At 30.3% G+C, this 24,632-nt stretch overlaps 1 protein-coding gene across 1 annotated transcript; it reads right to left on the bottom strand.

The window, feature by feature from the left end:
• Positions 1 to 228: 228 nt before the first annotated feature.
• Positions 229 to 24,006, bottom strand: LOC107442829 (glyoxylate reductase/hydroxypyruvate reductase). The gene is made up of 9 exons (XM_016056487.3): positions 23,774 to 24,006; positions 15,148 to 15,278; positions 11,492 to 11,564; positions 11,298 to 11,414; positions 9,480 to 9,571; positions 9,140 to 9,220; positions 8,891 to 9,050; positions 2,788 to 2,918; positions 229 to 1,090 (listed from the first exon to the last, which is right to left on the bottom strand). The coding sequence occupies exons 1-9, from the start codon at positions 23,842 to 23,844 to the stop codon at positions 966 to 968; spliced, it is 981 nt and encodes a 326-aa protein (XP_015911973.1). The 5' UTR covers positions 23,845 to 24,006; the 3' UTR covers positions 229 to 965.
• Between the last annotated feature and the right edge of the window lie 626 nt (positions 24,007 to 24,632).

The raw sequence follows: 24,632 nt of genomic DNA, 5'->3' as shown, positions 1-24,632 counted from the left end.
GAGTATTATGTAAATTTAGTTTTAATGGAGTAAGCTTTGATTTCAGTTAAGTTTCTTAACTCAAAATAACACCCATAGTTATCCCTGTAGATAGGGTTTAACATAAGCGAAAAAAATTACTTTTGCAAGTTAAGTAACCACTTTTTATTACAGAATTTTTAAACAAGATGATTGTGGCTTACGGGTAAATACTTAAAAATTTTTAAATAAACACTCACAACACTGAAATAGGAAAGGAATATATTTATTCGAAGAAATATACTTTTAAGATAGGCAGATAAAAAGCCTGCATGAGGCAGAAATTAAAAAAAGGCATTGGCGAGACATTCGATGAAGTTACATGATTATAAATGCAACGTTAATAAAACATTTAACAATCCTAAAGTCAACTCTCAAAAACAATTACAAAAATGATTTCTGAAGTATATGATTTTGTTCTGAACACTACACAATAAATTTATATTAATATAGATAATTAGAATATGGAATATTTCAATAAATACTGCTTTGATTAAGCAAACATCAATCTACAACACAGGAGCTACAGATATATAATTTATAGCACCAACACATGTTAGATGTAACCGATTCCACGATGTTTGAAATATGACACTTTGGATTGGACACATAAAAGGTGGGATGAGTTTTTGAAAATAAACATTTACAGTTTTTATTTTTATAAAAAATACTGAATAGGAATTTTAAGAGTAGGTATGTCAGAAAATACTTCTCCTCTGCCTATTTTAGTGGCAGACAAAATACTTCATTTCAAATAGGCATATCATAAAGTGGCATGACTAGAAAAAGTTTCTTTTTATCACATAGAATGGAGTTTAAAATAAAATAAATTGTAAGTAGGCAAACGTAAAGAAGAAAAAAAGATACTTTGGCAAGGGCACAGATGCAAGATACACAAAGAAAAAGCAGTCAAACAAAACATAGAATGGAGTTTTTTCAGTTTTTTTTTAACCAAGAGGCACTGGTGAAACCATAGGTTTTCCATCAAGAACAGACAAGATGTTTTCAGCTGCTAGTTTAGCCATCTGTACTCGCACAGATACTTCAGCGCTTCCAACGTGAGGAGTAAGTACTAAAAAGAAAGAAAAATAGAAATCAGTTATTCACAACTTGAAATTAGTTCTCGATAAGAACAACGTAATATGAGTTTTTCGCGTCTGATTGAAGTGGCAACAAAAACAAGCAAGCAAAGAATCAACACAGGGCACGGGCTTGTTTTGAAAATTTGTTTTATGCCAGGTCAGGCTCAAGCTAAAATGTTTTTTCAACGCTCTTACCATATAGACGATGGAATGAAATCTCCAAAGATGTTTCCGTTTGCCATCTTTAATTTAATAGCAAATTAATGTGATCACTGAGGACAATTTATTAAGCCGGCCAGGTGTCAGGATGGTTAGCGTGCCTGACAGCGAAGCAAATGGCTACCAGTTCGAATTCCGCTCAAGGAACGGATATTTCTCTAGCTGTACTGTCCTCAGCTGTGTGATGTGTAAATGTGTCCCATCCTATGAACGGGTATTTGTGACATTGTAGCGTCGGTAATGTTGCTGGTTTGCTATCATTCTTATAATTGTAACAAATTGGTATTTAAAAATACTTTATGTAACTAAATAAAATGTAGAGTTGTATCACAATAAAAATTTAGATCTAAATAAAAACAAAATAAATAATTCAAAATTAAGTGAATAAAACATACTGTAGAACTAATTTAAAACTAGCTAAAGTAAGAGGCAATTAAAAATGCAAATGAAGGGTGATGTCCCAAATCACACTTTTGATGTGATAAACGAAAATTGTTTCATTCAGGCGGTGGAGGGGGGGAGTAGCTTAGTATTCTATTTTAAGGAGATTATTTCATATTTGGTGAAGCAAACAAGCTCAGCGTGAAAAAAAAATTATTGGCCAAATTCAATATTTTATAATAAAATATTTTTTTTTTAGAAGTGTTCTTATAATTGTGATACAGATGAAGACTAGATTAGAAAAACATTCAAGTACGATTTAATAGTGACTTTGTTATTAATAATCGATTATTATAAATAATCCATATAAGGCAGGAGTGTGTCACCCACTATCTGGTTTACACTTGCCCGGTATTTCCTACACTGATTTTTGTTTAAGGTTAAAGGGTCATTGTGTAGTTTTCCCTACATCGTTATTATTCCTGATGTAGCTTAATCGAGTGGTGCTCGTCACTCATTTAAATTACATTCAAATTGGGATAGTTTACTTCCTTGAGTGGCTGATTTTATAAACCGGTATACCAATAATGAGAAAGAAAAAAAGTTACAAAGTTTAATTTAACAAATACACTAGAGAATAAATCAAATGCTGCATACATATTTTATTTTAACTGTTTAAAATTAAATTGGACATTTTGATTAAATATTCAAAGAATGAGTTTAAAACATAGGCATATTGTTTGCTTAGTAGAGTTTAGATATGAGGATTCAGCATCATTTAAAAGTTTAGAGTTTTTGTAGCTTTCAGTATTATATAAAAAGATAAGGATAAATTTGAATACATTTTGAATTTATCATTAAATTTATCATTGAGACGCAAATCTTTATAATAAGAATTGCTGCAAATTATAAGTTAAGATGAAAGTTAAACTGTGCCCTTAATCTTTACTCATAGCTGTCAGACTGAACAAGGAAAAAAACATTCAGAATTGGTTTTAACTATGGAAATGTTTCGCTACCTTCGCAAATGTCCCGGCAACATCTTAAATAAAAAAAGGAAGAAAAGAATATTTTACAGTATACTTACTAATATTGTCCAACGTTGTTAGAGGATGGTCTTTTGGTAATGGTTCTGGAACCATTACGTCTAATCCAGCTGCTCTTATCTTCTTATTTTTAAGAGCATCAAACAAATCTTCCTGATTTACAACTCCTCCTCTGTTAAATTGAAAAAAAAATATATATATATTCAAAACAGTAAATAAATTAGACTTCAAATGCTTGAGATTATTTTATGTTATAATATACTCTAATCTAAAAGTTTCAAGCATAAGACTAGTACAACAACTGCTTAGTTTATTTCTTAATAATAACTAAAGCGCTTTTTCTGGTAAAGGTATAAAAAATATAATTGAACAACATTTGTTTTTAATTTTAAAATCAACATATGACGAATTTCAATACGTAATTGACGCGTAAATGGATGCATTTTAAAGCATGCAACGAACTTGCAGTTGTTTAATCATTTTATTTTAAGAGGTGCATAAGTCTTACAAAAGTGATTACAAAAGCAGCCACGAGTCACTTATGAAATTTTACTTAAGTTTCAGTTCATCGAAGAAAAAATTAATAGGAGGCGATTATGCAGGGAGTTCCATATTCAGTGTGCCGGGCAGGTGGCCGAACGGTTAGCGTGCCTGACTGCGAAGCCAATGGCTGCGGGTTCGAATCCTACTCTGGGCATGGATGTTTCTCTCTATGTGTTGTCCTCTGTTGTGTGTGAATGTGGCCCACCCTATGAACGGGTTTGTGGCAGTGTGACGTGGGTAATGTTGCTCGCCTGCGTGACTTAGGTTCACATGTGCCCACTGGGTAAAGCTAAATGAGCAACACTTCCGGCATCTTCCGAGGTGAAGAACGAGAGTTCAAGTGCCTACCGTTATTTAAAAAAAATATATATTCAGTATTTTTAATATATATTTCCAGAAGCCTTGTTAAAGAATGAAGCCAATAAAGGACAAATATTAAGAGTTAATAAACGAAGGAAATGACCAAAAATGCCATCAATATCCAATGCATCACTACAGACGAAAGTAGGACTGAAAGCATCAAAACTTGTTTGGTTTCTGAAAGAAAGTAGAGTTGAAAGGAGCTTATTACAGTGGAATAAGCATTCAAGTTTTTATTCTTTCAGTCTAGCTTTCCAAATCTGTTAGATTGATACTTTTTTTAAAAAAAATATTAACTTGATACCGTATACTCTATTTCATTTATTACAAGAATTCTGAAAATATTTTTATGTGTGGTAATTACTAAACGCCGTGTTTATATTAGGATATTATTCATGAGATCTTGTTATTTATATAAAATACAGATGCATTGAAATATTTTCTAGTTCCAAAGCTTAAATTCAGTTTCTCTTAACTATTGGGAACCAACACTTTGTTAAAACTAAAGAAATTCATGGTTTACATATTGAATTAAAAATTTAAATTATTGAATCAGTTTGAAGTTCGAAAAACAATTTTTTTTTTTACAGACATATACAGGGTGATTCTAAAAAGATGGGCAAAATTTTAGGAAGTGATAGCACACCCAAGCAAACAATTTTTATCAAAGAATGCAAGGTCGAAAGCAAAACGCAAAACCGCTAGAATGTGTCAAAGTTTATAATCTTATACGAGGCAAAAACACTCAAAGAACGATGAAGTTAAGTTATAAAAGCAAATTTAACGGCATGTGATTACAGTAAGTGTTCGAAACAATGGCCGGCAGCGGCTATGCACGCAGTACAACGGCGAAGAAAAGATAGGCGAACATTCTGAAACACAGCAGGATATCACAAACTTTCCCTGCAGCGGCCGAAAGCTTGGCGACAAGTAACGCAGCGCAGTAACTCGCAACAGGAATGGAGCTTTCACGTTTGCATTAAACAACTTTCCAAATGCGCCAGCATCTTTGCGTTTTGTTTTCGACCATACATTCTTTGATAAAAATTGTTTGCTTGGGTGTGTACTATCACTTCCTAAAATTTTGCCCATCTTTTTAGAATCACCCTGTATAGCAAAAAACATGTCACCTAGTTTTCTTTGCTTAAAAGTTACTTTTGTTTCTCTGTAACGTTGATTAAGCATTACACAAAAACCAATACACATGATATCAAAGCAAAATTATTTTTTGTTTTGATGTAATACAAAAGTTTTGGTTTGTAACTATTTTCGTACAACAACTACAGATGTAAATATAATTCTAAAAAATAATATTGAATCTACAATATTAAAAATAAAGATGGAAAACTGACGAGGAAAAATAAATACATCAAATTGAAAATATAAGAAAATCAGACTCATTCAAATGTTTTATTTTCAAACATAAAATAGGCACTCTACGCTAGGGACAAACATTAATTAGAATTGTTTCACATGTTTATAAGTAATTCATAAATCAGCTGTACGAATAATTATTTTCATATTACACTTATAATTAAATGTAAATATTTAAAACAATTTCAAGCATGGACATATCTTAATTATTTGCTTAAATAAAATAACCATTTGCGAGCGTCACGCGAGAAACGAAGAACTGTAATGCATGAAGATTTAATAAACAAATAGGGGTAGAAAAAAAAAGAAAAATCGATAGCGAAGCCATAACTTTTTCTCACGCACGTCTCGAAATTGCTTTCATGTTTCTAGGATACACTTTGAATCTAAAAATACTAAATATTTATTATTAAACAGAATACAATAAAATTGCAAATTCTGTAGTGGCGGAATCAAAATCTAACATTTGTACGAAGTTTTCAATAGAATATCTAGAGCATTAGCATGTCATTAGAAATTTATTACTCGAATAAGAGAAGATTGTAATTTTTTAATTAAAAAAAACCTTAATTAAAAAAACCGTGCAATCATTTGAGAAAGCTTTCTGTTCGTCGTACAGTCCTATGTCTGAAACGTCGAAAATATCAGAAATAATTCAAAGAGACAATGTATTGATCTTATCTTTGCAGAAGTTTCGCTGATCTATCACGAAAACACGTACGAATTAAATATTAAGCGCTTTTGTCTAGAAGCGATAGTAGACGCAGTTAATCCAGGCTACCCAGAGAACTGTAAATGTGTTTTCTTTACAGGATAACTCTCCTCGCAGCAAAGCAACCTTTTCTTCGATTACTGCGACCTTGGTCAAAGAATACCTAAGTCCTATACTTGTTTGCCATGACTGCGACCAACGTGAAACGAAAGGAGGGTATTGAGATAGTTGTACAATTTTTTCTTTTAAATGTGAGGCAATTATTTACGCCCATCGTTTTTTGTGCAGTCCTAGAATACTTAAAAATACTTTAATGTTGAAATGCATACACTCTTGCTATAAATTATCATCTGAAAATCGAAAAATTAAATCGAATTTCAGATGAATTATGTAATGAAAGGGTGGTCAAAATGGGTTCCTTGGGGTATTCATCCACTTTTCCTTCGAGGTTAATATCTTCCTTACCTGTAATATGCATTATTCTTTATCGCCTTACGAGATCATCGCCAACAAAACAAATTATTTTTATTCTTTGAAATGCTGGATGCTATTTAGGCAAAGTATGAAATAATCGTCCTGATGAGGTTATTATGTAAATGATGTTGCATGTTACTGTGAATGACCGAACTCGGTGGCTGTTGGCTTTCACCGGTGATTGTTGACAATCAAATTAGTCGCTTTGGTGAATGTCTGAAATATTTATTACATCCGATTTGATATTAATTTATTCGTGGATATAATTACATTTATTCGATATCTATCGTTCGATCTATCGTCAGTAAGTATTAAATACTTACTGACGATAGATTAGAACAAACATCAGTGTTTGGAGTATGGGGCAAATATATGCCGGGCAGTGGCACTTGACCTTAAAAAAACATCAGTGCAGGGTATACCGGGCAAATGTATACCGGGCAGTGGCACTTAACCAGACCTAGTATGACTAGACCTTTGGTAAATGTCCGAAATATATACTAGGTCTAGTGCCACTTTTGCTATAGCTTAAATATTTCAAAAAAAAATTAAACAAAGCGTTTGAATCAATTTTAAACTGATAACGAAATTATTGCTTTAAAATTAAAAAAATAATCATAAAAACTGCGCCAGATACGAGTAATTGAAGTAGTTGCTTTATACGGCGCATGTGCGGAAAAATTTTTAAAAAAAAATTATCCAGGTGCATCTAAAAGTGGATGAATATCCCAAGACACCGTCAAAATGACCTAACATTTTACTCAGGTATTGAAAGTTCGGGACTCTTAATGATATTTTAACTGTTTTTCACCTCATTTCAAATCCATTACGGTAATAAAAAATTTTAAGCAATTACGTAAAGATTGATTACAACAAAACATTCGAAATATCACATCTTTATAATCTAACAAGTTTTAAAATTTTTACTCCCGAAAATGTTTCATTATTAAAATAAAAATATTAAAAAATATATTTTTGCAAAGAAATATCCTTGAATAAAACGTTAAGTAAGTTCAAAGATATTTAATTTTACCCCGATAGTTCTAAAGATCAGACAAACTAAACAAAGAGTTAAAATAGCATAAGGGAAGGGGGGACCAAAATGGATATCCTGTCTAAGCAGTTGGAGCCATACACTCGAAAATGAAGCATTCTTACTCCTTCGAATATTGTTTGAGTCAGCAATCCGGATCCATTGCAATGAATGCATATTCAGGAAAATTAAGCTTTCGTATTGGATTGTGAAACTTAAAGTAATTTCGCACCAATTAACATATCTTAGTCCTATCCCTTGTGAGTCCTTCAAACCATCTCAGAACATAAAATTCCAAACAATAAATATAAACTTATTCACGAAGTAATTTTTTTCAATTTTGTACTGCGGGAAACTAAAAAAGTTCATTACTTATTATTTTCGTAATGTTCATTTTACTTTTTTGCGTATTTCACCACATCCCCAGAACTTTTTGAGCGAACTGAAAACTTTTTGAGCGAAAGTTTTTGAACGCAATTGTAAAATTAGTTTATCCAAAGATAATTCCATACAAAATATAACTTTTAATAAATATTTTTTACTTTTTTATTATTTCATATTAATCGAGAAAATTTTGAATCTTGAGGTATAGATTTTTTTTAAATCATTTAAAAAAAATGTAATTTTGAATGCAAAAATACAAAGTTTGAGGGGAGTCTGTTGACAAGTTCCTTAAAAATCCAATTTTAAAAAAAAATCGTATTTTTAAAATTCAATTTCCAAGGGACTATTAGTTCCATTTCGATCAAATTTAGTGTTGCGTAGAATTACATTCCTTAAAATGATGTAAAAAAAATATATGCCTTACAATTCAAAATTTTTTCGACTATTATTAAATAAAATAAAAAATAATTATTTACTAAAAATTATGATTGGATAAACTTTATAACTGCGTGCAAAACATTCTCTTAAAAAATTAGAGTCATGGCGAATACGCAACACCTAAAATTAGCATTGACTTTCTCAAACTTTGGACTAATCTCCTGACTAAAATATTGGAACCATATTTTTCAGATTGTGACTCCTCCCAATATTTGGTCGGTCAGCAATTCAAATCCGTTGTAAATAAACGACATTTTTATTCAGAGAAAGTACGTTTTTGTGTCGTAACTGAAAATATCATCCACTAATTAGCATATTTAAAATCACCTCATTGAACCATTGAGATTGAGTTCCAGAATTTGAAGATCCGATTATTAGATCAAAAGTTATTTAGGGTAATCCATTTTTTATTCTACACACTGAAGAGTGCGGAAAGTAACGGAACCTGAATAACCGTTGAACTAATGACTGAATTTTCTTAATTGTTAGAGGATTTAACAAATATGCTTGTAAAATGAAATTCGAGCAAACCTTATTTTAAGTTACCGAATCAGACACAAAAACGTACTTTCTCTGAATAAACATGCCATTTTTTGACGGAATTGAATTCTTGACCCTCAAATTCCATGTGGCAACCGCAATCTATTATAGTAAATATGGTTCCTATGAAAAATAGAGTTTGAAAGTAATACTAATTTCACTCTTACCCGTTAATACTAACTTTCTTTTAAATCGGTCGAGTAGTTCTTGAGAAATCTAAATTTTTAAAAAAAAAAAAAATCAAACTAAAAATTTCTCACCGTACAAATCGAATCTTTGCACTTACCTACTCGTATTTACAAATACTGCTGTAGGTTTCATGAGATTGAAGGCCTTAGCATTGAAAAGATCTTTCGTTTGCTCGGAGAGATTGCACATTGCAACGATAAAGTCGCTTTGTTTCACTAACTCTTCAAATTCTACATATTGAGCACCCATATCCTCGGCTAACAAAAGATTTCGTTTAAAAAAAGTTAATCACTGTAAATAAAGTTACATAAAAATCTGAAAACGAAGAAATAACGTTAATTCATACCAGGCTTGATTGGATGGAATACATCAAAGTAAAGAACTTTTGCAATTCCAAAAGGTAACAGACGTTTCATAACTCCTTGCCCTAAAACATTTTCAGTTATAAACTTTTTAACCAGAAATCAAAAACAAATTAGATTAAAACGTTCGAAAACTTCTAATTACAGAAATAAAATCATAAGTATACAAGTCAATTACATTTTGTAATATTTAAGTCAAATTTTGTGCAGACAGTTTAAACTAAAACTAGTAAACAATGATTTCAAAATTTCTGGTAATTAGTTTTTATTGTAAAGGAAATTCGAATCGATGCTTCAATAAAAACTAACTGCACAGCCGCTTACCAATTCGTCCCATTCCAACAATACCAACGGTTGCATTCGTTAAGCCTTGTCCGCAAAGCCACAGAGGACTCCAAGAATAAACCCATTCACCCCTGGAAAGAGAAATCGAAATGTACTTGCAAAAAAATTTAAAATTTCATTTATCGAATTACAAATATCTCAATTAAAATTTGTAGAATTGTAAAATATCTCTGAATTGCCTTTTTTTTTTAACTATTTACTTTTAACTACTTTCAGACAATTAAATACGAACTTTATGAGTATAGTTTTCTGTATATAAGATAATTATACTCTGACAAACCTAAATGCATTATTTAAAACTACAACAATGTTTGGTATCCATTGACCTTCATTCTAGCCATTGAATTCACTCTTTATCCATCTGAAAACGCGTAAAAATTGCAGTTTCCAGTCAGTCAAAATAAATTAAAGTTGTAATTGCTGATTTACATTTCGCTACTATTTACAAAAAATGCTACATTAAACATTCAAATAGTGCTGAAAAAAAATGATTTCTAGGCGTAGTACAGTAGCGCTGTACAACTTTATTAAACTACGCACTTTTTACCATAGCTCTATCCGGTAAAAATTGAAGAAATAACGTTCCTATCTTGAAAACAGTGCAAGATAAGAAGTGAATTTCTAGGGTGAATTGTAAATCATCATTGATGTAATATGAATAGACATCTTCTGAAGTCTGGATAATTAAAATCAACATACATTTTTTTCAACGATTTTCTACATTGTGATGTAAAGAAACTATCTTAGAAAGAAAGCAAACTAGCTATAATATACCTTTATTTTTAGTGCATAAAACTTAAAAAGTTTAAAAATATCTTGAAACTAGTTTTTCTCCCCTCAAGATTGCCTTGTCTGTGGCTGGGTGGCGCAGTTGGTTTGTCGTCGGCCATTTGAGCCCAAGTCTGCGAGTTCGATCCCCAGCCCAGACACCGGATTTTCTGGATGCAGAAAATCCTCAGCGACCATGTCGTATGATTATGCGGCATGTAAAAGATCCCTGGAGGGCTTTATTGGCTCTTGGCATTTCCGGCAAAACTAAATTTCTAGTGCACTTTAGCATCCAAACAGAGTCTCGGTGCTGCGATCTAGTGTGGCAGAAACTAGACGTCCAAATTAACATGACCAACGGTATCTCACCCATTGTGGTGGTCCTGAAAGAGTGGATACCACCTCTGGAGAACGCACTAAGACTGCTCATCTTCAAGACCGATTGTGCAGCTCATTGGGAAAAAAAAGACGAAAAAGAAAGATTGCCTTGTCTCGTCACACTGTGGGAAATCAAGTTTTATGGACCCTTTTCTCAGCATTAATATCTTAAAGGTGGCCATTCGTTATAAATAAACGAAACTACAACTTTCTCATTTCCCTTTTCGTCCTGACTTACACCGTTTTTGAGATACGAACCCTAAAGAGGAGATATTAAATCATCGGACAGCGTTGTAAGAAATATTATAGGTAGAGCAGTGCATAGCCAATTTAGTATATATAGACACCTTTTTATAGCTATAACAGAATCTGTCGGAGAGCTATGAGACTGACTTGAAATTACAATTTTTCGTACAGGATTATTATAATTATATAGTAAGACAACCTATGACTTAATCACTGATTAAACAACCTATAACGACATAAGTTGAAATTTCTTCGCATTCATTTATAGATAGTAGGGGAAAAAACAGACAGAAAAGGGATTTATACTTCTGCGACCTTCAAGTGTTTATTTTAATGGCGTCACATAAAAGGAAATAGAATCGTCCTAAAAGCAATCTAAAATAGTTTTCAAAAACTGTATTTTACTTTTTGATGGCTGAAGCCGCATCCATTAATCTTCGTCCAGCGGCCAATAATAGGGTCACTGTCATTTCGGCAACGGAATCTGTTGAGACGTCTGGAGTGTTACTTACTGGAATATTTCTAAAACATAAAAGGATTTTTTTTTAATGTTCTTTTCTTTACAAAACATCCGCACATAAAGAAAAAAAAAATCTCACCTGGCTTTGCATTCTTTAGTATCGATGTGATCGAAACCAACAGACATGGTAGCAATCGCTTTAAGCTGAGGTCCTGCAAACGTTGCACTTATTTAATTAAAAATACATATATAATTCTTATATATAGTAATCTTAAATAAGCAATGCTTTTTTTTCCTTCAGAATATTGAATTTATGTTTCCTCTCTTATTAGTTGCTTTGGTTTGACGATTTAAAAGATCTTTTAACTGTCATGTTGCTTAACTATTCCTTTGTGTTATCTGCCATTAATGGTATTTCCGCCACCTACTTATTACATATTGTTTGCCAGCATAATATTTGCCATAACAATGAACGCTGGCGAACACTATGCATAGGTAAATTTAAAATTTTTAAAAAATAGTGCGTGGTGTCCCTCCGCGCGGAAGTGAAACTTCGTAATGTGAAAATAAAAATAGGAAGGGGTAGAAATAGATTTTTAGTGAAATCATATTGTTTCTTTAAGACAAACTTTATTAACATTGCTTACAATTCACAATTGATCGTATCTTTTAATTTTCAAATGGAGAAATATTCAAATCTATAACATTTATAATGGAATTATGATAACTAAAGTGAGATACGAAATGTTTGAGTTCTATTTTTTCAATATTTCTTGCATAAACTGCATCAATGGTTGTTCCCCCTTTGGTTGTTGGATCATTCCTACCATTTATCACTTCCAATCCAAATTTGTCTTTAAGGAAGGTTAATAATGTTTCAGCTTCAGGTAATGAGAAATTCACATTAAAATCTCCTGTAAGGATCACAGGCCGCTCACAATAATTCATTTCTTCACCAGTAACGTCTGCCAGAGCTTGTGAGCTGCCAGAGCTTTAAACGTTTAACATAACCTTGTTGGAAGTCGCATTAGAAGTTTCATTTCAAAAAATTATCTCTGATTTTCGAGGCCGGTGATTGTATATATGAGGGCACCATTCAAAATGGCTGATCCAATATGGTAGGCATTATTGCTTAATTCAGTATGACTGATATCATGTCATAGAGAATAGAATTGCAAACTTCAAACATATCTTCTTCAAACAGATTAGTCGCAGCAATGCCATAAAATGCTTTTAAAAACTAATATTTTGTAATAAATTTTTTCAATAAGTCAGAGGATATTGAACAAGTCAGTAAAATATAACTACACTAAGATAAAAGCTTATATTTCAGTGGTAAGAAATTTAAAATTTTTAAACAATTTTTTTAAAGTTCTTATGACTCCCATTGCTGTCGAACTAACTGTGGAAGAGTTTCATAGTTTTCATCTCCATGAAACGCAGTCTTCAAAAAGTCTTTCACATAAGAAATTTTCTTCAAGTTTTTGATCCAAATGTTTCCTCGTCTTCTAGGTTGGCTTCAAAACTAAGAGGCCACGAAGTGATAATTTCATCGACATGGCTGCAAATCCTACGCGGATTGGCTGTTCGTCACCGGCGGTAAAATTGCAGTCACGTGATACGTTTTCTCTAATCTATATTACGATAAGTTTGGAGGAAAGACATTATTTTCAACTCTTTTTAAATCATTAATTAATCATTAAAAATAATTAAGTGTTCCACTTTTAAGGAATAAATATATAAGCCTGTAATTCAAAGAGTTATTTTGATTAAGCTGGAAAAAATAAAGAAAATATTTTGGATGAATATTCATGTCAGAAAATAAAGAGACATCTAAAGCAGAGTATTTTTTCCTACTTAAAACAAAACTTTAAGAGAAGGGAATACAAAAAGGTTTTATTCCATTAAGGGTTCATTTTACCCAAAAGGAAGTCCCGTAAATCTACTATTTTTACTTTACCAGATTACTCTAAAGTAAACTTTTTTAGCTGTTAATGGCTTTTCTACAAAACATCACTTGAAGACTATTTTTAGTCTTTCTCCTTCTTATATAACCAACCTCCTTATATAACCCCTGAATAACCGACAATTCTTTAACTTCATACTTAAATATTTTGTGCCGCAGACCTTAAACTCTAGTATGGATCAATGAAAAAAAAGTTTCTCGTTTCTATGGTGTTCTGTAAATTATTTGCATAATATTTAAACTATAATTTCCTGCGATTTTTTATTCCTCTTCTAAAATTTCAGAAAACCTTTGATTTTTAAAAAAAGCTCATTTTTTAAATATAAATCTTTGTGTAAAACAGGTTGTTTTAGCGTCTTGGTTTCATATTTCAAGCCAAAATACAAAACTGTTTATTAACGCAAAGCGTTTAAATAATACAAAACAGTTTATTAACGCAAAATGGTTTAACAGCGCAAAACGGTTTACTGCAAGCTTTTATCAAATCAGAGTAAAAAAATAAAAAATAACCTTCAAATTATATTCATAACTTTAAGGAATCGGGACGATAAAATTGCATAAACAAATCTGTCATTTTAGATTCTTTCAAAGTATTAAATATTTAGCATTCAAGTACCAATAACGAGTTTGCACAGACAGCACCCATGACATTATCGAAATTCGCAAAAAAATAAAATCACAAAATTAATCTTGCATAATTTAAAAAAAAAAAAAAAACAGCGTTCCTGATTACATCACGATATTAATATGCCCTTTAGCACTCCCGATTCCAGCTCAGTTCGATATAAAATCTACATGCTTTCCTGTAACATAAAATTGTTTGTGATATTACTAAATCCACCACATACAGAAAAATCTCCCATACTGTCCAAGGTTCTAGCAGTTAGAACCTGCCCTGAACAGCAGTTATATTTATAGTTTGTGTGCCTTTTAATGATGTCCAAAACTGTGGACATAATCCAGAAAAGAAAACTAAATCCATGGGACAAAGAACTCCTGGGTCAAGGAGGGAATGGAGCTAGCCTGCATTTGCGTTACAGGATGAGGGAAATTACGAAAACCTTCGGCTAACTAGAGGGTTTTCATAGCTCCCAGCTTCATTAAATAACTATCAAATAGCAGTAAAGTTAACCCGGCTTGAGTGCCTTTTGTTCCGAAATTAAAATTTGCTATATTTTGTACCAAAGCTTTATTTTCTAAGAATTAACGATATTCAATTCAACGAAATGTTTTTCCTTTATTTAAGGAGGAACACAATTGTGACATTTGGAATGCATAATGAAATTCATCCTATTTAGTTAAGATATTAGTAAATACGTATATTACGCATAGTATTCGTTAAAATATAGGTACTTTTTATGGGTTTTGCAATTTGGTTTATTAAGTAATAAACCCTAACTTATGAACCTTTTTTCGTTCAATGTGCAATTTTTTTTAAAATGGGAAACAAAACATAATATACTTGGTGATAAATTTTAAAGCTAATAGGATAGAGATATATGATATTAAATTTCTTCAGAATGGAAGCTTTACGTCATAAATTAACAATACAATAATATAAATTTTTAATCCTTAGGTAAATTTTTACATGTTTGATGCCTGCTGGCATCTAGTTCAAAATATACTATCTCTAAACAAGTAAATATTTTGGTACATGGATTGAGAAATAAACATTTGTTTTAATATTATAGCGTTATTTTTGAAAAATACAGCCACGAAATATTACGGGCACGAGAAATAGAGGGCGAAACGTCAGTCTGTCATTTTGACAGAAGCAAGGAGAAAAATAAAAATGTATTGATAAAAACTAAAACAACGTCAACACCTACCTGCAGCTTCGATTACTTCTTTGTCAATGGGATCAGTGAGAAGGCAAAAAAGGGCATCTTTACCCTTTATACCCTTCAAAAGAGCATCTCGCTCTATTGGTTTATCTTGATCATATATTTCCACATCACATCTGAAAAGAGTTAAAGAAAACTATTTTAATTTTATTTAATAATCTCGCTCACTGTTTTCGTTAGCTTTAAATGTTATAAAAAGGGAAATAAAAAAGTAATAAAATAAAAAATAGTAATAGAAATAAATAAAAACTGTGTTTTTTATTCAGCACAAAGACCACATTGCCATATTTACATCAAATATAGGGAACAAATTCCAAAAATCTATTCGTACTTTATTAGGCAACAGTTCAACATACTGTAAGCCAATACAGAAAATTAAAACTTGCACAGTATAAATAATTCAATGCTGAGATACTTTCCTCGAATGAATATTGAGTATTTCTTTTTGATTTTGTCAGCTTATAATCTTTCACTTCATTGGACAAAAATCCAGTTTATTAAAAGTAAAACATATGAAAGTTTGAGGCCCCCCACTTGCTTTACCTGCTATTGATCAATATACAGCCTTTTCTTCAGAATTCGGGACGTTGCATTGATTTTAGATGAAAAATCACCCACACGCAATGTGACGGATGAAAAAAAGCAATTATTTTTATCAGCATTCGTCTGTGGCCCAATGGCTTCATAATTCATGAAACTGAATAACATCAGTTTATTTGAAAATATACTAAGTTCATCTTCGCTCTCTAACTCCAGCTGCAATTGCGTAACAGTTTGTTTCTTGTAGTGACACAGAAATTTCTTACAAAAATCAAAACATAAAATTTTTATTAAAATAAAAGTCCTTCATACTCTAGCAGTTTCGAATCAAACTCAGAAGTATTGAGAAAAACTTATTTTTGAAGACGTTTTGATTGAAAGAAACAAGCTCCCATGTTAATTACTTAGGGAGGAAGATTGTTAAAACATCTGAGGTCTATTAATAACGGCAATGGAATTTTAATCCGTGGTACTATAACCATTAGAAGAAATTTTTGTTAGCATTGAAGTTAATAGAAAGAAAAGTCCTGTAATATTTTTAGAAATGTCACCCACATTGCACTCCTTGCGTAACCAACCTCGCAATTGTCTCGAAACAAATTTTTAATTCGCAAAACCGAATTTTCGTTCAAAAATAGTTTATATTAATCGTTTTCGTTTCATATGATAATTTATTTCATTTTATATTATATTTTTGTTTTATAAAATTTATTTCATTTTATATTATATTTTTGTTTTATATAATTTATTTCATTTTATATTATATTTTTGTTTTATATGATAATTTATTTCATTTTACATTATATTTTTGTTTTATATGATAATTTATTTCATTTTACATTATATTTTTGTTAAACATAATTATTGATTTCATTTTACATAATATTTTTGTTTTATATAATAATTGATTTCATTTTATATAATATTGTTTTATATAATAATTGATTACATTTTATATAATATTTTTGTTTTATATAATAATAGATTTCATTTTATATAATATTTTTGTTTTATATGATAATTGATTTCATTTTATATTATCATCTATCCTAGTAATAAATTTGAGATAACCACGTACACTTTCTGTTACGGTATAAAAAAAAATTTTGTTTTTGGAATAGAATAAAAAATGTAATTTCTGAGCATTTGCATTAAAACTATAGGAAAAGCAAGAAAACCTTCCACAGTTAGTCCGTAGTCCTCTTATTATTGTGTAGGTATTTTTATCTGCGTCTACGTTTGGATCATTTTTTTCAACAATACGATTTATAGTTACAAAATAATTTCTTTATAAAAGCAACGTAGACTTTTGTTGTAATAATACAAGTGCATATTTTGTGTAAATATTTTTTTCACGAATGGTCTGCCTCGTTGTCTTGGTATCGAGATCACTATTTTTTCTTCGTTTTAGAAAAATAATCGTGCACTCAAAATAAAAACTAAGTATTTGTTACAGTATTATATTCCTTCGTGTATAGTTCGTTCAATAAAAGTGGATAGAATTAATGAACAAAATTCTCGCAGACACTCTGCGTACAAAATCTTTAAACTTTCGTTACTTGCCTTAGTTTTCTTTTTAATACATGTTAGTGGCTTTCGGCAAACAGTTGGTAATCCCAAAATGAACTCCCGCTTTATGGTTCCTCCAGATTTCTTCGTTCTGACTGACAAACTCGTCGTTTTGTGACTCCAAATCGATTTATCTATCTCAAACAGTTGATTAAAGAAAATATGGCATACCAAATTTTAAAAGCAAATCTGTGAGTGTTTACTATTATTAGCGTTTTAAGTTCCACGGAGCAAAGCGTAAATAAATTTTCAAGCGGTAAAATATAACAAAAAAATACTGTTCTGATTTTTTACTACGCGAATAAATATAAGTTTATTGCTATAGTCGTATTTACAAATCAATATAATAGCGAAATTTCACAGGTCATTTAACGTTTCGATAACAATGTATTGCGAAACAAAAGAAAACGATCGCATCTTGTTATAAAATGTGTTGACAGCTAGCAAATTTCAACCAATAAATTACAGAAAGAAAAATGTTCTATATCTTCGATTTTACAAAATTTACGAGACTTTAAACATAAAAGTGTGATGAAAACTATAATTTATGATCTACAATTTTACTTATAAAAACATTCCAGAATCACATAAATATTTAGAAATCATGCTCTTTAGTAAGTATTTACATCATAAAAATAAGAAATTTAGTTTTGATGTAAAAAATACTTTATATGAGTTAAATCAGCAATTTTAATGGAGTAAAATAAATATTATAATATTTTCGAAATATTAAGTAGCAATGTATGATCGGAAATCGGTATGCATTTATAGCTTTCTGTTGATTACACATAAATATCTGCGCCATTAGTTTTTTTTAGCTTCTAAATTATGCAAAACAGTGTGATTTCTTTAAAGGAAACAAACTGCATACAGCATTTGTTAAACAAACTAAATTAACATTTATATAAACTACGATTACTTGCAACAATTTTATTAAACAATGAATTAAAAAAATATCTATTTTTGAATATGAAGCATATTTCTTATGAGACGACAAAAAAATGATTAAATTTAGGAAAGGATTATAAACAATTATCCTAATTTTTTCAACTGATGAAGGTTAATATGCATTTTAGAATCCTTGCGAGACGTGAAGTCAAAAGGAGTATACACATGGAAGGGGCTTAAAAAATTAATCAGGAAAAAAAATTATAATGGAATCAAAACTTGTCAAACAGTATCAAAAACTTGTCTGATTGAAGTAAGAAAAAAGAGAAAGATTTATCAGAAACAACAAGCTTTAATAAGTAATCAAACTGGTTTCAATGTTTTTAATTTTGTCTTTGATTATTATTTGACAAATTTAGGTTATTTCTAATCGCCAAATATTAATTTGCGAACCTTGCTTTTCTGTTATTTCAGATAAGTATTCTAAAAATATATATTTAGGGCGATGATTACGGAACACTTTTCATATAACCGTTACCAGCTACGTATTAAAATTTATTACTTGATTAATAGCTTCATTCGCTTCAAAAATAAACAAATTGGAAAGACCAATCGATATGCTTCAAGCGCTCAAAAATAGGCGTCAGTTTTCAAGACTTAAAATTAAGAGTCGCAAGTTAATATTTAACGATTATAAAAATAAATATGGGCGCCTATTTTTTGAGCGCTTTAAACATGTTAACTGTTAATTCCAATTTGTCTATTTTTTAAGCGAATGAAATGTTTAATTAAGTAATACTTTACAGTTTCAGTTTCTTGGGATAATTCATTTAATTAACATTTATTATTAGATTTATAATTAATAAAATCTATTCAATATTTTCTGAGTAAATAAATTTTCTTAAATTTAAAAAAAATATCATAATTTTTTGTAACTATTATCTATTTTTTTCAGCTAAAAATCCTTTCAAATTTTTAACAGTTTTTCTGCCAATAGATATTGATAATATTTATCACATTTAAGCTAATTTAATATTCGTTGAAAGATTTCTAATGTGACTTCTGGTTATAATCTCATTGGGTTAGAAAAATGTAAAATAAGAATGAAATAAAGCTGAAAAATGTTGTAGTGAAAGTGTTCGCGAATCTGTTTAATTTGATTTGAACAATTATGTATTAAAATAACTAAGTGCCGATACAGCAGCTTACAGATCATGAACATATTCCGTTTACGAAAGGGAAACTAGACAAGGCTTCTTGTTTCCGTCCTCCCCCTCCCCTCTTTCTCTCTTCGTGAATTCCAGACGAACCTCCCCATTTAAATATAAATAGCCTGTCTAACGTTAATGATTTCGGGTTCGTCAACTCTTGTTTTTCAGACACGAGTAAGTTAACTTAGCTAAAATATACATAATTTTCATTCGCTAGTCAACTTGGGCATAATGTGTTGTCAGCTATAGAAACACATACAGTATTTCTCTCTCAAGTGGTCTAGGTCAGCGATTCCCAACTATTGGCATTTTATTTTAAATAATATTGTAAAGGTAACCAAAATATTAAGTAAATAATGGATTAGTGATTGGATTTATATATTACAGGTGTCAAAAATAAACTTTAAAAAAAAAAAATTTTACTTTCGGAACAAGTTTACCTCCTCCACGGATCCCTAAGGTTCCGTGGAACACCATTTGGGAACCGCTAGTCAAAAGGTTTTGATTTTGTCAAGAAAGCATCAACTTAAAACTTTTTAGACTTCCTATAACATAACTTTTTTTTTTTTAACTGGAGTCTAATATAAGCACAGACATTATTTAAATGCAAAAATTCCTTAGAAACGATTAAACAAGTTTTGTAAGTTAACTTTCTTTGGGGCTTATTCGACTCTAAATTAGAGATACTATGACATCTTGTACGCACGATTAAAATAATGTTAATGACTTTAAAACCACTTTTAATTGGCAGACAAATATACTTTTTGAAAAAAAAAAAACACAAAAAATACAACTTAAAAAAATAATAATTTCAGATTTTTATAAAAAGAAGAAAAAAATACTGATCAAATAGAATATTTACCAGTATTCAAATGCTGGAATATGAATTTAAGCGATATTTAAACCGATAGTCAAGTTTTAACTTAATAGGTTAATTCGAAATTGAAAAATCTAGCACTCCAAGATAAAAAATATTTAAGGATAACATTTTGAATTAACTACTCTAGTTTGAGACGATTTCAGTTTAGAAACTGGGTGTCCGTCTTCAGAAAGTGAGTTTCAATAAATTTGCTGTAACTTTGGAAGTTTTTTGAATATTATCTTACACTCGTTGTCAAATTGCTCACACTAAAACAGGTAGTAACTTTTTTTCCTTCAGAAAACGTAAAATTTTGTTACGAAAACCCTTTTAGAAAGGACTTCAGTCCTGCAAACCCCTAAGCTTAAAAAAAATTTTAAAAATAATAACAATTTTTTAATTTTTTTTGATATAAATGCATTACCCTTACGACCAAAAAAAAAAAATTTTTTTTTTAAAGAAGTGAGTAAAAGATTTCGTAAATTCATTCAACCGAAGGGAAAAAAGCAACACAATGTCTCATTAAAACACTGAAAAGTTAAAGTAAAAGATAATAATTCAAAAGTTCTATTTTAAATACACAATACATGACTGAATGAATACAAAGATATCCTTTTTCTTCCTAAAAAATGAAAATACAATCGAATTTCAAACCATCTCGCATAATAAATAAGGATAAGAATGAATGATGTGTTGCCATTATCTTCACACTGGCCTTCGTGCATAAGAATTACAAGTGACGTAAAAACAAAATCTACCAACAATTTTTGCTTAGTTACATATTGCTTCCCACCATTTGAAATTTTTTTTTACGTATAGTAAAGAATATTTCAACGAAAAATTCCAAATTGTATGTAAAAATAATTTTTCAATAGACAAAAAGGACATAAATAAAATAAGTCTGTTCTGCATGCTTAGGGTGTCTTGTATTATATCATACTCAAATTTTATTCAATCTCCCTAAAATTTAGTAAACGCGGTAGATTTTTTTTTTTTCTTTTAAGGAGGGATTACTTTGTTGCCTTAACTGAAGGCAGTCTTGTTACAGGAGCTCCACGTTTTTTTGTTTTTTTTTACTAAAACGTGAAGAAAGGTACAAATTTAGACTGATTTTGCTTCAAACACCAAAGTGATGACGTAAAATATCTCAGTGGTAGACTGATCATTGGTTAGAATCTATGACGTCTGGCTAACCGTGGGAGGTTTCCTTCGCGTAACGCAAACGCTGGTTGAATCTGTCAAAAAGTCCTCAATGAATATAAGCTTTTCCCAATATTTGATCCTAGAGTCCCCTTGTCTTCTAGATGGGGTTCAAAATTACAAGACTTACGGAGTGGAATATTAATAGTCGTAAGCTCAAGATTGTTCAGGTCGAGTGGTTGTTCAGGTCGGTCATAAAGTAAAACTCTTCCTGAAGGAAGGTGGAAGAATAAGGATATGCTCATTTTTGGGTTCCAAAAAGACGTGGGGGAAAATGTATTTTAAAAATAAATTACCAGAAAATATGCAAAATTCACACTTTACTGCTTTTTAAAATATTTGAGGGAAAAAATATTGCTATGCTACATCTATTCAGACTAAATATGAATAAAAGTAGTCGATCTTTGATTATAAAATCAAATCTATACCAAAATCTATACCAAATCGATATAAATCTATACCAAAATATAAATCTAAGCATATATTATAACATCAAACTAAATGTCCAATGACGATAAAATATATTTGATAATAACAGGGTTATTGACAAAAGTACATTGGAGGATAGTAATTTTTTTGAAGTTCCAAATTGTTAAGTAGTTTTGGGGGATATATATATATGTATATTTTTTTTAAAAATATTTTTAGTACTTATTGAAGTTCTTATAACCTTAAAATAGTTTAAAGTCTTCTTTTTCAATATTGGGAGAAGAGATTTTTTTTTTCCCAAGGTATATTTGATGGATATTTTAAATATTTTTTTCAATGATGTAAACTTTATCCATTTCCAAATATCTTTAAGGCATAAAACTTTTCAATAAAAAAAAATCAGAGATTAAGTTGGAAGGACTAAGCAGTTTCTAAAAAAAAATTATTGAGTCTAGATGGGAACTGCTAAAATAATGTGAGCTTTTCGCTAATTTTTTTTTTTTTTTTAAATAACTTCGCACTTCTAGTTCACGAAATGGCCACTTTCCAAACAGCATATATCACGAAATTCACATCTTGAAAAAGTAACGCGATATTGCATACGCGATCGAAAGTGCTGATTTTGTCTTCCTTTATTAAGTAACTTAAATAACACTTCTAGTTCACGAAATAGCCGCTTTTCAACTAACGTATATGTCATGAAATTAATTACAATTCATGCCATGAAAAAGTAAACAGAATAGATAACTGAAAGATTTGCATAGAAGTAGTTAACTAAATAATTTATTTCAATAAAAATATTTTATTTTTGTTGTTTCCTGAAATGGGGAGGTTAAATAAAATTTAGGGCAGAGGCGTTCTATCTGCCCTCAAATAGTATCGGTCGTTACGAAGTCATTAAGAAAACTAGATCGAACTTTCAGAATGTAATTGGTAAGAAAGGCATTTTAAAATCACTAAACCGTAGAAATGGAAACAATTATGGAAAAAGAACTGCGATTCGAAGGATTAAAAAACATTAGAATATGTACACAAAAAAATGTACTAAGACAATCAACACAAACCTAATCTTTTTTAAATTGTCCATTTTTTAAGAACCAAATTACTTTTAAATTAATTCAAAGTAATAAACAACTTAAAAATTTCTGTTTATACATTTTGAAGTCCTTAATTTCGGAAATTAATTCTCCCCTCTAGTAGTATACGTTCTTTTTCGGAGTGCAACGCTTACCTTGGAATGACATTTCATAATTCTTAAGACATTTAATTCAAAATACGATTTTATAGTAATTTTAAAAAAAAATTAAAAGGTTTACTGATAGCAATTTACTGAAACTGTTTTTACACATCCTCTTTTTATCAACTACAAAATATTTGAAAAGGTTGATTATTATAATATTAGCCACCTTCAATTGAAGTTTTTATTTAAATATTCGTATAATAATTTAAACTTAGATTATGCGTGCATGTGCGATAAATTTAAAAGAACTTATACTGTTAATAACATTACGAGGAATTTTAATGAAAAAAAACAATTTAAATATACTCAATTTTTCAAAGTAATAGACTATGTCGCTATAAAAGTTCGCATAATTTATTTTTGCTATACATTTTCCGTGACCGTTATAAATTACTAATACAACTATTCACAAAAGCTTCGCTAAAAAAAAAAAATCTTTTTATTGGCACGTAAACATTTTGACAAAGAATATTTTGTCGGAATTTAAATATTACAATTTAAAAAGAATTAGAACTGCTTATCGTTTCGATAAATAATTAAAAATATAGCTTTTGAATGGAAAATTACTTAATAACTAAACTAAGCAAAATCAGCTAACGCAATTTAAGAAAGCTAAAACTTTAAAGCACGCTATATTTTTCTGACAAAATGTTCTAAATTAAAACAAAATCTTACTTTGCTTTGAGCATATCAATTCCCTCCTGAGGAACACCGGGTCGGGTAACTAGAACTTTTGGCCTGCTCATGACGGATTAATCTGTCAATACTCTTGGACTTCCACCTGATGAAACCGGCGCGTCTTTGACAAGTGAGGACGTAAGGGAAGTCACCTTAACAAGGTCATTTCCACACTCATGCGAAGGGGGCGCTGATGTTACGTGACGTCACGAAAGAATTAAAAGTAACACAATTTGAAAGCTGTTTCATAAGTTCCAAGGGCTTCAAACCGTAACGATAAGCAAGAGGAAGTCTAGCACAAATGCTAGTTTTTTTTTGTTGTTTTTTCAAAATTTATTTATTTAGAAGAACATAGCATTTGTCTCATAAAATTTACTCATAAACATAATAAAAAAAGCTTTCTTTGATTAATAAATAAAATAATAGTTAAAATATTTAAATAGTATGGGGTAGTATTTATTGATAATAACGAATATTTAGTCAAAAATAATGTATATAATAAATAAAATAATAAGACATAATATGATCAATACATCATTTTTGTTATAGTATTAAGTTTGTTCTAAAACAGCGCCAATTTTACATTAAAAGTTTGCAAACATTTAAAAAAATAAATGAATTTTTTAAGTTTAAAATAATAAGAAAAAAAATTTGATTTAAAGAAAAAATAAGATTATTTAAAATCCATTTAAAGTCCCGCAGCAGACTGATCGTTAAGACACGGTTCCCAGCAGATCACCGAAGTCAAGCATCACTGGCTGCGGTCAGTGTGCGGGTGGGAGACCACTTGGATCAGTCTGCGTAGGAATCGAGGGTGTGCGGTATGGGTCCTCGTTAAACTGTGCAACCGTAAAGT

The sequence above is a fragment of the Parasteatoda tepidariorum genome, chromosome 2 (assembly GCF_982258835.1).
Source record: "Parasteatoda tepidariorum strain Cologne lab strain chromosome 2, Ptep-v5.0, whole genome shotgun sequence".
NCBI lineage: Eukaryota > Metazoa > Arthropoda > Arachnida > Araneae > Theridiidae > Parasteatoda > Parasteatoda tepidariorum.
Note: the sequence above shows the minus strand (reverse complement) of the source record. Positions and strands in the feature narration are given on the sequence as shown.

Excerpts from the sequence above, each read along its gene's own strand:
- LOC107442829 (XM_016056487.3), bottom strand. The coding sequence starts at position 23,844 with ATGAGCAGGCCAAAAGTTCTAGTTACCCGACCCGGTGTTCCTCAGGAG. Across the intron at positions 15,279-23,773 it reads ATTGATATGCTCAAAGCAAA|ATGTGATGTGGAAATATATG; the intron begins GTAAGATTTTGT and ends AACTCTTTTCAG. Across the intron at positions 11,415-11,491 it reads ACTAAAGAATGCAAAGCCAG|AAATATTCCAGTAAGTAACA; the intron begins GTGAGATTTTTT and ends TTTATGTTTTAG.